General features: G+C 39.3%; 1 protein-coding gene across 1 annotated transcript in view; it reads left to right on the top strand.

Annotated features, from left to right (window-relative positions):
• EVC2 (EvC ciliary complex subunit 2) overlaps nt 1-12,924 on the top strand; it is a 74,221-nt gene that overhangs the window by 7,442 nt on the left and 53,855 nt on the right. The window contains 5 exon segments of the mRNA XM_065633657.1: nt 2,432-2,592; nt 3,133-3,198; nt 8,251-8,437; nt 10,465-10,574; nt 11,697-11,759. Of these exon segments, the coding sequence (XP_065489729.1) occupies nt 2,432-2,592; nt 3,133-3,198; nt 8,251-8,437; nt 10,465-10,574; nt 11,697-11,759 (587 nt within the window).

Raw genomic sequence — 12,924 nt, 5'->3', positions numbered from 1 at the left:
CTCCAATTACCGATGATGGAGCAGCCGAATAACGTGCCTGGAGACTTCTGCTGCAAGCTGGGTGCATTATCTTGGGATTGCAAGTGATGACAGAGCACAACTTGAAAACAGATTAATCTCTGCCATTAGTAATCCAGAGATTTATTCAGAGTTGAAGAACATGATCAGTTAATTGAATTGGTTACTGTGAACTTGATACTCTCCAGAGGAGAGTATCAGGATTTGCTGTCACATGAAAAGTGCAGCTGGGTGTGCTGATGGAGTCGTCATTCTGCACAGAGCACAAGAACAAAAGATATTTTGTGAAGAAATTAGCCCCTTCTTCTTGGCTGACCTCCCTCATCCAAAATACGGAAGGAAATGATCTGCTAAACAAGAAGCACTTTCAAGGCAGCAGTTGCTCAACCCAGCCCATACCCTTTGCCATTTTGACTTCTTAGTCTTACAAAGCCCTGCAAAGAAGCTCCATGTCTTCAATCAGGGTTTCTGTTCACTATAAAGGAAAGTGCATCTCCTGTAGTCTGGCAAGAAAAGAAAAAGGAGAATTGGTGCTCCACCTCCATAGGAATGGGGTGGCAATTGCATTGATATATGAGAGACACAGCAAATACAAAATGAATTTTTTTTTGATGTTTGTATATATCTATACAAAACTGTGAAGAGGCTTCATTCAGTAGTCAGAACTTAGGTTCAGAGCCATTGGAGGTGGGGTATAGTATGACACTTGGGTCTGCTGGGGAGTGCCATGGCCAGGTGGGCTCAGACTGGCAGCCAGCAGGTCTGTGCCGCCGCACTTAGAGTTCAGCACTGGTGCCATCCTGAGTGATCTGGGATGTTGCTTAGTCTTGAAACAGAAATATGCCAGGCATGTTTACCCTGAAAAAATTCCAACCTCACAGATATGCAGACACTTGGTATTGTAATTATACATATTCCTGTTCTCACCAAGTTTACCTTGTTATTTTTACAGTCCCTGAATGAGTCTGAGTCTGTTACATTGTTTAACAGTGGTTTAAGTATTTAAGTAAAACTTACAGAGTGAATTAAAACTGATTATAAAATGCAAACAACTAGCTTTTTCTGGCCCATATATCCACAATTTTTGTCCAATATAAACCACTCACAAATAAAAAGCATGCATGGGAAGACAGTGAAGCTCCCCAAGGTGTACATGTCCATCTGAGTTCTGTAAGCAGTGGGTCTGCATCTCATTCACTATGTTAACAGAAATATTTTCAGTGATCCATGTACATCAATGTTTTAAGCCTCTTTATAGGACCTCCTTTTAAGGGTCCAATTCTGAATGCTCTGTGCATGTCTTTTCTATTTACAGTTAACAGTATTTCTCTATATTCTTCATCCAACAAAGCAGTATCTTTTCAAAAAGGTGCTGCTTCTCATATTGAGATTTTAGTATCTTCAGCTATTCATATTTCATTAATGTATAATAAGTTTTTTAAAATGAAGACTTTCTAGAAAAATTTCATTTGCCAAAAATCTTTGCTTTTCAATAAGTTTTTGTTCATATGAATATATATTGCTAATGATTAAAATATGGGATTTAAAAATAAGTAATAAATGAGAACTATTGTGCAAGGAATGAAAAAAGTATCTTCTTGAAACACAGCCAACTATCATTTAGAAATTTTCAAGACGTATTTTGCTTCATTCTGCAGCTTTGCCTTTTGACAATTTAATATATTAAATTATTGGTTTTCAGTATAAGCTCCTTTTATTAATGTCATAGGTGCTTTTAGTTTAATAGGTGAAAGTGATATAATTTCAAAATTGTTCTTGTAATTTTTTGTGATATCATGGCCTAATCTTTGATAAAAATATAAGAGTATAAGCTAGCATTTGCATTGCTAATTACTAAATTGAGGAGCATTTGATTTCATGGGTACCCCAACTCAGCTGAAATAGATCTGAGACCCGTACTCAACTGAGAAGTATTTTTGTTCTGTATTGATGACACACTGTATCTGACACAGAACAACCTTAACACTGAGGCTACTCACGTTGTAGAGTGCTTACATTATTTACACTTTGCTGAAAGTTTCTTTGTGTTGAAAATATTCCAGTAGATTTAAAGCTGGAACCTTTGAATTGATGTATTAGATGCTTTAGAATTTATATGGCAAGAAGTTTTCTGTGGGGTATATGTGAGTTCCCTAGGTAGGAAACAGCGTTATTCTAACTCCTGCTGGGTTTAGTGGAGCAAATCCCATCTCTGTTTCCTATCTGGCCTCATGTCTCTGCTGCCTGCATAGATTTTAAGCACTTTGGGGGAGAGCACGCTGGTCACTGAGTGCACACAGAGCACCGGGTACCACAACCCCATCCCTGGCTGGAATCTGCCAGGGCTGATGTGCACTAAGGAGCTGCTGTTGGAGGTGGTGTTGGCTCTAATGCAGTGTTGCCTTGGTTTCAGCAATGTCCTCACCTCTGGTCGTTCGGGCAACTGAAGCCCCTCACCAGCTCCTGACTTCTGCAGCCTCGGACAATCGGTGGAGCCATTCGCTGTTTGCTTTGGTCCCCTCATGGACAAAGAAGATTTTGTTCAAACGCGAGTCTTCTGTTAACCGTCAGCTGGTCAGTAGAAGATGGTTTGCCACTTGTAATATTTGTAAGGATTGTAGCAATTATATCAGAAGTGAACATTGCTGGGAATTTACTATCCAATTATTACATATCTAATTCTGTCTCAGGTGATTATGCTCACTTGATGTGGCTTCAGCAACACCAACTAGTTGTGAGACTTCCAAATAATTGTTGTGACAGGTACAGCTATGTCATTGCTGCATAAATTCTGATAAGACACTTAGTAATGAAATGCATCTGTATAGTTTGATGGACTTCATGCATGGTGTATTTTGTTAGGGAATTATGATGGCCAAAAGATGAATATATCAATTAAGATACTTATAATTACTTGCGGGAATAAGTAGTTCATACAAATTTGGACTAGAAAAAAGGATTAACTATTGTGATAACAAACCTCTTACATTTGAAGGTGACTAATACCCCTAATTTTTTTTTCTTGTTTCATTGTTTGCATAGTATAACTTATGCTGCAGTTTGTGAATTAAGATATTTTCATGCACTATGTAGACTTTCCGCCTTCCTCCACAGCCTGAAGATGTGTCCAATATGTCATTTTCTTCGAGATTTGGAATAACCCTTCAGAAATGTGGCGTGGTAAGTTTTTTTACATTTGTTTTGTTAATTTGATAAGCAGCTTGTACCCCAATGCCCTTTAAAATTAGGAACAAGAATTGTGTCCATGCTGAGTATTTGGGAGAAGGTCCATTTTGGTGTTAAGATGGTCACACCCTCTGTAAGAAGCACAGTTTTGCAATGTTGATTCAAAACTGAAGGCAGTCAGTGAAATCTTCTCTCAGACCTAAGGGGATTTTGCCTGTAGTCAAAGTAAATACCTTAGTGTGAATTTGTAAAACTATGAATGGGCAAAGCCCTGTGAACTCTAGGAATTGGCCATAAGACTGGGCAGAGATAGAGGATTAGAGAAACCTTCTGAGATACTCTTCTGGCTCAGTCATGGGTGCCCTGCCTGTGCCAAGTATGGACTCCTTTCGAATGATGGGACACTGGGCCCTGTGTTGCCCACCGTGTCCTTGGGCATCCTATCACATTGCCATAGAAAAGCCAATTTGTCACAGTCTGCATATTCAGTGGGATTCAGCTATAGCACAGTATTTAATGAAAAAAAGGTTTCATTTGACTTGTGTAAAATGCTTATGGGAGCAAAGACCTCCCTGCTATAAGGAAATTTTAAACCCCTCATTTTATTTTTACTTTATGTGGCATAGGTTGATAGATTTACCTAGACTATTATTTTTTCTTTCCTTTTTTCCCTGGGTGGGTTTTTTTTGTTTGGTTGTGGTTTTTTGTTTGTTTCTTTGGGGGTTTTTTGTTTGTTGGTTTGTTTCTTTTGTTGTTGTTTGGTTGGTTGGTTTATTGTTTGTTTTGGTTTTGTTTGTTTGTTTGTTTTTACACTGGATGAAGCAAATCTGAAATTTTGTGATTAGAGACAGTTCATCTTACCTGTCCCTTGGAGAGAGAAAGCGCATCTAACTTTAAGGCACATCTGAATTCAGCCACTGAAACGCTGCATATGAGAGCAGAGGACTCTGTAACCAGATCATTTGCATAGTGAAGAATGAATATGCATCTCATGTCATGGCACTGATTACCTGTAATAATGTTGTTGCAATGGCTGCATATCATAATTAATGAGGCTGAATAGTGAGAATTTCAGACGTAAGAAGCAGTAACACAGGATGTTCTGCTCTTCTGGCTGTAAATTCCCAATTTTTGCATCAGAGCTTCTCAGAAAGTGAGTTTGAGACAGTTACATGTTTTTTGTGCTATTCATAGCACAGCCTCACACAGCCTCATTAAAAATTGTGAAATCCTGATGTACAAGATCAAAGTTTGTCTGTTGTAGATGCTAGGATCATCATAAAATAATTTTGCAGTGCTCTTAGTTTTAAATTACTAAAAACTGTGGAATTGTATGTGATTGTATTCCACCTTCAAATGCAGTTCACATTTTATTTTCCTTTACCTGCCTTGTAATCTAGTTCAATCCTAATTCATCTGAACAGATGCTTCCCTGCTAAGAGACAGACTGGCCATATGGTGGCCTTTAGCTGTTTTAAATGGAAAAAAGTGAATTTTGCACATTTTCCTCCTCCTGCCATGAGTGGCTCCTCAGAGCACGGAGATGACATATGTTTACTTCTTGGAGTCAGGATTTTTCCAACACCTTATCATAGAAATATCCTTATTGAAACTGGGTAGCACTGCTTCCAGCACCCAGTCCCTTCCTTCTTTCCTGAAATGTACTCCTTTAAGAACTTCATTCCATAGTATGATGTGAACTTATCTCTGATAGCACTTCTTAATGACAATGGCCTTTAGCAGAGCTGGAGTGAATCTTCAGTTTTGACTGTTTGGCTTTTAACACATTTACTTGTATCATTTCTCAGTCTCCTAAGCATTCTTGCATTGCAGATCATCTATGATACAAGCATCCTTCATTTTTTCCTCTTTTCCTGTTTCTAGTTGTTCTAACTTATTCCCAAAGTTCCTCCATCCCTTTCACTTCCACGTCAATTCCTTCCTCCTCGCTCTTCTCCTCGCATGTGCTTGCTCTTGCTGTGGTTCTTTCACTCTGCTCTCCCAGGCACCTGAAGTGACATCGCTTGCAGGGGGCGATGACACACACTGGAGTGCACACTTATGTGTCATCAGTGTTGCCATTGGGTTTGGTTCCTGTAGCTCCAAAAGCAAGAAGAACATCTTCAGGCACATTAAAGGAGCCGATCCCAATGGCAGCGGTGTATGGAGTAGGTTCTTTCTAGAAGAGGTCAAACCCAAGAGGTTCCTCACTGCTTGATTCTCATCTGCTGCTTTCTCCAGTGCTCTCAGGAAAAAAAATTCAAGTTCTTTCAACACTTTTGCGATTTAGCTTAAAACTGGTGGCCGGTCAAAAACAAAGAATGCAAAACATGTATTTAGTAGTAATCAGAAATGCAACAGATGTGGCCTTTTGACCACCCGAGGAAATCTGTGGTAGGAGATAGGTGGTATGGTTGGGATACCTCTGAAGGGTTGCTTTGTTTAGTCACTGAATTAAGAATTTTATTAAATGAAACAAAATGAAAAGAAAGTGCAAAATCAATTGGAGAAAGAGAATGAACTGTGTGTGGGAGTACGCATTAAGCCTCTTGCCTAGGGGAAGGAGAGGACCAGTGCTGCCATATTCCCCCACCTGCTTGTGAACATACACATGCTACTTTATCTATTGTATTGTACAAATTTACCTAAATTACTGTTTACATCCCCTCTCCTAAATGGAATATGTTTGTGCCTGATTAGAAGCACAGGAAGAGACCCTGAAATCCTCATTTTTTGCCTTCATCTCACAGAAGAGGAGGGGAAAGGTGTTGGAAAGTGAAGGGAGGAATATGTTTTTCTGTTTCCCCGTTTCTCCAGCTCTCTCTTTTGCTGGTGCATACATGTTTGTACAAGCCCATCCGCACTTACTGTGGAGCATAATACAGTATTAACAACTTGTACAGTTTGAACCTTGACTCTTTCAAGGTGTGTTTTCTTGTTTTGGTGACTGGGTCAGGGTCTCTGCTTTGTGGCTTTGGATTTTCTCTATGTGGCTTTGAGGCTTTTTTTCCCAATTCATTTTGTTCGTGCTTTTTAAAGCAATTTTCTAGCACAGGTTGAAAAGCATGTTGACTGCATCATGCCAGTTCATAAAACAGGAGAGAGAAAATCTGCCAAAATATATCATATTTTTAATATTTGGTGATTTTAAGTCTCATAAATGTTGGGATATAATTCATGATATACAAACATAGGAAAGTGGTAATGCTTTCCTTACAAATATGATTGAGCCTATTTTTAAACATGCTTACAATCATTTGCAGAATCTGTTACAATCGATAGTTGGGGTTTTTCTTCTGTAAGATTTGTTTAATAACATTGAGGTTGGACTTGCTGTAATGAGTTCAGGAATTTTAGTGTAATACACCAAGTACAGATAGTTATATAAAAAGATTTATTCAAGTGCACTTTAATTGTTGTCACTTAAATCCAAAGATGCAAACTAAGCAAAAATAATTTCAATAAACTGTTTCTTATCCTTGATTCGTAAGATATCCTAAAACTGTAATCTGTTTCAATACTGAATTAGTATGAAACGCAGAGATCACTGGTGCACAATGAAATTATAACTACGTATGTCGAACCCTGTGGCTGCCATGAACTGTGGTGTGATTTCTGAAGTCTGTCACATTTCATATTTTCATAACTAATTTCTGTGGGGGCTGCTTTATTGTTTATATTTGCTGGTGTCTACAGAGTAGACATTTCCTAAAAAGGAGGAGAAAAAACAAGAAACACTTGGCCTGAATCCTACTTCTGTCAGTTAAATAAGTGTTAATTTGGTGTCATTATTAGAAACCTGATATACCATGGCCAGCATATTCTAGACCTGATAAAGTTTAAGACAATTCTGGTTTAATATGAGTTATAGGGGAAAGCAATTTGGAAGGTGAGAGGTCAATAACCAACTCTGTGCTCAAAGTAATTCCATTTAGACTGCATAATTACTCAATAAGAGTTAACAGCCTAATGGAATAAATAAATAAAATCACCTGAGTGCTTGTTGCTGGAGACTGGTGATGAGTTTATGAATTTGACCACTAACTGGAAGCAGAGCCATGAACTCCAAGTCCACTGGTGGCTCCATCAGCCCTCCCATGGGAAGGGCGAATTGAGGCAGCCGGCACCCTTCAGAGAGTGTAGTTGCTGTGAAAAAAAGGGAAATAGAGACCAAAACTGCATGGAGAGAATGAGTTTGCAGTGAGGGCAGCTTGCAAAAGAAATATCCTCATAGCACAGAAGTTCAAAGTTAAGGATTTTCCACGCTCTGGTTCTAAAGTTATGATCCAGTTCTGTGCTGTATGAGGTACCACGGGGATATTCAGATCCTTGTTTTCACTTCTGGCTCTGCATGAGCTGGGTTTCCAACTTCTGGCTTTCTGTCCCTTTGTCTCCAAGCAACAACTTGACATACCAATGATTAAAGTCTCCTTGGGAGTGTGAGATCAGACTGAGTGTAGTGCCATTTGCAGGTCAATCAGAAAGCCTTCAGAAAATAAGTTTACACATATAATGAACTTTAATTAGTAATCAAGACTACAAATTTTCACAGAATCACAGAATGTTAATGATTGGAAGGGACCTCAAAAGATCATCTAGTCCAATCCCCCTGCCGGAGCAGGAACACCCAGATGAGGTTACACAGGAAGGCATCCAGGCGGGTTTTGAATGTCTCCAGAGAAGGAGAATCCACAACCCCCCTGGGCAGCCTGTTCCAGTGTCTGTCACCCTCACTGAGAAGAAGTTTCTTCTCGTATCTAAGTGGAACCTCCTGTGTTCCAGTTTGTACCCATTGCCCCCTGTCCTATCGTTGGTTGTCACCAAGAAGAGCCTGGCTCCATCCTCGTGACACTCACCCTTTACATATTTATAAACATTAATGAGGTCACCCCTCAGTCTTCTCCAAGCTAAAGAGCCCCAGCTCCCTTGGCCTTTCCTCATAAGGGAGGTGCTTCACTCCCTTAATCATCTTTGCGGCTCTAATTTTGTTGTTAACATGCACATGCAGCCATTTTGCACCATTAACATTAATATTTCTTTTTTCAGGTGGATGTTGAGCATGACCCTCAAACTGCATACATTACACTTCTGATTAATAACACCAACACGCTGCTTTCAGCAAACATTACAGATCTTATCCTTCTGGACAATATCACCGGTCTACATGTTCAAAAAAACAGTGGTAATAAGACCACAGATGGTATACAGATTTACAGGAAAAGATTCTTGCAAGGTAAGATGATCTGCAGGGAAGTACCCCTGCTTGCACATGTGGAAGAGCATTTGTTCAAATCACGACATTTATTTATTAATATTTATTTTTTATTTTTTGGTGGTGTAAATTCTCTGATTATCAGTTAATACAAGTGCAGAACTCTGGGAAAGGTTTCATGCTGCAGTTTACAATTTGATTAACTCACATTTTCTCTCCCATATGTGAACTGCTCCTGATCTCCCAGGCACAGAAGTGACCTCCTGTACTCTGTAAAAGTCACTGCCATCAAAATGAAACAGAATCTTTGATGATAGTATTTGTTCATTTCGGATACTTTTAAAAGCTGCTGCACAAGCCATTTAATCAACCTGTTAAGTCTTCTTGAGCCAAGCAGGCAAATTGGCTTGCTGGGGTATTGAAGTCCATTGGAATTGCAAAAGGCAAGATGATTCATCAGAAATAAGGCAGTTCTTCTCAGTATCTGTTCTCTTCAAACTGAGCAAATTATAAAATCAAAGCTAGCTAGAGAGATAAAACTGTCTACTCTTGGAGTCAGTCTGTTCCTTTGGTAGCAGTTGGATCATTTCACCTTCATAAAATTTTATTTTTCTTGATTTCCTTATCTCCCTTTTCCTAAGCACAAGCAGATAGAAAATTAGCAGCATGCTTTTGAGAGTCATGATGTTTCTCTTCGAGCTTTAGAAGTGTTCAGTAAGATCTGTGTATGGTTGAAGTGCCTAGGGTTATGGTAGTGTTTTACTGGTGAAAGATTTCCAAATGCGCAAAGGGAATAGGTAGACCCAGGGCTGCTGTCTAATTGCAAATGGATAGCCAGACTCCACTTCTGATAACATTAGTGTGAGGAGTGGAACTGATTGTGGGGCTGGGTTTTTTGAAAACATCACGGAATTGCTGGCTCTCAACAGAGTTCATAAGATTCAAGACTTAGAAGAGAAAACCATCTTGCAGAGCTGATCTAGTAAACACAAGTTGGAGCAGTTATTGAAATTACTGAATCTGGAACTGATTCTAGCTTTACCAGCCCATGTAAGTTGCACAAATCAGCATGAAGAATACTGAAGTGGAATAAAATCCACCAGAACAGATTTCTGCATAGTGTTCGGTCATTACTGTGTCAGCCCTGGTCTCAGCCCTGCCTTGCCACTGGGGATGGACAGAAGGACTGTGCCTACGTTTGGCTGTGTACTGTCATGCCGCATGTTAGCCATAATAATTTTTCAGTGCTCCACTGCACTGTAAATCAAAATTCAGCTGAAATATCAATCGTATTTCTCTTTGGTTTCAGTGGGAGGACGACCAAGTAGTTAGTGGTTATAATGTAGGCTGACAATTTTATTGAAAAAAATAGATGTAATTTAAATATTTCATGTTGAGTTTTAGTATCAGGCAAAAAATGATGCTTGAGGCATCATTTAATGCAGTTTCCAGATCCTGGGCCAAATTTGCTTGAGTTTTTAGAGGCAGCAGATACAAAGGTTGTTGCTGGGCTCGTGGCCAGGAGCTCTCTTCTCTGGATGCGGGGCATCTGCTGTGTTGGAAGGAAAAAGCTCCACTGCTTTCCCAAGTCCTCCACAGAGATCTTTCACATTTTCCTGGGAAAGAGCAAATCTGTCCGTATCCCTCCTCTCTGGACTGTACTGGTCGGCTCTGGCTGCCTCCTCTGCTGAATTCCCATGAAGTCAGTGATGTGAGCTTAGTACAGCTCAGCTCCTCAGAGAGCACTTTTGCTGGTGAGGAGGCACAGTCTAAAGGGGAACCTAAAAAGCTCCTCAGATGTTTTATTCATATTGAACTTGCTTTTCAGATTTCGCAAACATCTGTAACTGGTGCTCAACTCTTCAGAGATTGACACCAAGTCTTCTTCTGTAAAAAAGATGTGCAACCGTACTGGGTTGTTTTCGAGTCAGTGTAGCTACTGTTCTGTTTAAGAAAATGCGGACATAATTACTTAGAGGCCACTATTGCACTGGTAGATGTATATCACCTGCTTAATCTACACAGTTGTTTTTTTTTTCTCTTAACAGGCGGAGAATACTTTGCAATCAACTATTCCGCACGTCTTGATACAAAAGAAGTGTGGGATGGCAGGGTCTTGACACTGCCTGCGAAGCTGACTTTCAGGAGTTCATCACAGGTATTTGCCTTACAATTTTATTTCATTCCTCACAATTTTTGTAAAAAAAAAAAGTCTCCAAGGTGGTTCTTGTCTGCCTAAGCCATGAGGCCTGTGTGTAATGAAATGAGGTTCTTTGGCGCTCTGATTGTTTAATGCGAATTTATAAATACATGAGTTATTCTTCATAGCTTAGGAAGTCCTAGACTTCGTTAAATAGGTGAAGTATATTTGTATGTTGTCCTGTAGCTTTTCTCTCTACTTTTTGTATTTCTCTCCAATTTGTCTTTGTATCCCGGAAATCATAGTATTCCATTAACTTATGTGTGTGTTCTTGTAGTCTGTGAGAGATTGAAAGTTTTGCTATATTTTTATCAGAAAATAATTTGTTTAAAAAAACCCCAAACCAGCAAGTTGCAGCAGAGAAAAATCTGCTTGCTCATAAAGAAGGTGCTTTTTTGGTATGAGAGTTGTGAAGCTTTGAAAGAGATTTTTCAGAGAAGCTGAGGAATCTCCATCCTTGGTGATTTTTGAGAACTCAGTTCTACCAGGCTCAGAGAGGGTTGGTCTAATGCTGGAGTTAGCCCAGATTTGAGTAGGAGGCAGGACAAGTGGTTTCTTCCAAAGTAAAATTTTCTAATTCTTAAATGTGGCTTAATATTTTTCCTGTGGTTTTTGTAATTGCATGTAATTAGAACCTGCAGATGCATTTTCACTTGAACTGCTGTATCTCCTTTGTTTTAAAGGAAAAAGTGTTCAATGTGCGTGAGAGTGGTACTAGAGTGGCAGAGGGCAAGACTTCAAAAAGCAGGGAATCATAGCAGTAGAGACGTATGCACCGACTTTTGCTCCCGGTCTGTGCATTTTCAGTCAGCCTAGATTTTATAGGCACAGAAAAATATAATTCTGTGAGCAACAGAATAGGCCTCTGTGTGATTAGAAGAGGAGTGTATCCCACAGAGCAGCTGCTTCCATGTCTGTTAGTGTTACCCCTAAGTACACTGTGTTTTCCGATTTATTTCGGCTTTAAGCTTAATGAGAAGTATAGCTTATCTTCTGAGAAGCTTTTCTAGAAACTCTGGGCTATTTGCCAGTGGATTCTGCTCTTTTTTAATACACGTAGTGTTTTTATATCTCTCTCAGAATAAAACACATCTTGTATCACTGACAGCATCGTTCACCATAACTGAAGAAGGAAGAAACAAGGTAGGTTCTATGATTTGGTATTCTATTGACTGTCCTGCTTAAATTTATGGACAATCTAAACTAAATCCTTGGAAGCTAAGGATGTACTTATGTGCTTATATCTGATCATTCTGCTGTCAGCTATTAATCATACACAAGTTCTGCCTTCTCTAGTTTTAACAGGGAAAAACCAGGAGTCAAGTTGGGAAGCCTTTGTTGTCTTAAAGTAGCAATATTTAATATGGAAGATCTACAAACTTCCATTATGTTCCTAGCCATGCTTTCTCATTTGAAGAATTGTCCAGGCAAAGAGAAATCTAAGGAGGAATATGGTCACCCGCTCCTGTGCATTCACCATGAGAAAGCTTTTGCCTTTTCCAAAAGGGTGGAGTTACCTTTCACCTACTGCGAAAAGGTTTCTGTATCATGCTGATACATAAATAAAAAAATGGCTATGTGGGGAGCCTGAGAAATAAAACTGCAGCAAGAGAGGCATAGTTTATATTTGCTTTAGTTTTTTGACCAGTTGTCCTTTCAAAGTCATATCTTTCTGTTCTTGTCTTCTGAATTAACATGGTTTCTAAGAGGCCAAATAAACCTTCATAATTACATTGATTGTAGCAAACTGTGTTATTCTTCTAGATAACTTTTAATTAGAGAACTCCCCACTGCATCCATCCAGTTTCATTGCTAGAGTAGTCTATCCACCAAAATTGTTTTTGTCCCCCAACCCTTCATTACCTTGGCAGGCTGCTGTGTTGCAAGGGGTCTTTTTTTAAGGAGCTGTCGCTTGATTGGCAAGAACACTGTGATTATTTGTGGTCAGGATAAAGAAAATAGTTTGTTTCACCCCAGAACATTTTTGCCATGGTTGCATCATCTGAAATCTCACGTTCATGTGGATGGGGCTTACGTGAAGAGGTCCTGAGGCCTTGATCACTCATTTCTTCCATAGACCTGTCTCATGAGTTCTGCTCCACCTTTAAGATCAGTAGTCTATTTGGAAATTTGGCACAGGGGGCTCTTGTTCCAGTATTCTCTTTTTGCTGGGGATCTCTTGCCCTCTTAGCTTCTATTAGTGTAAAAGATACAAGTCTAGACTTGGCTTTCTCATAATTGAAGATCAATTCTCATTCTGTTAAAATTAAAGCCAGAATTAAACATGATATAAAGTAAAACTGTGCAT

Source organism: Caloenas nicobarica, chromosome 4 (assembly GCF_036013445.1).
Source record: "Caloenas nicobarica isolate bCalNic1 chromosome 4, bCalNic1.hap1, whole genome shotgun sequence".
NCBI classification, from domain to species: Eukaryota; Metazoa; Chordata; class Aves; order Columbiformes; family Columbidae; genus Caloenas; species Caloenas nicobarica.
The sequence above is the reverse complement of the archived record's forward strand: the minus strand, read 5'-3'. Positions and strand labels throughout refer to the sequence as shown.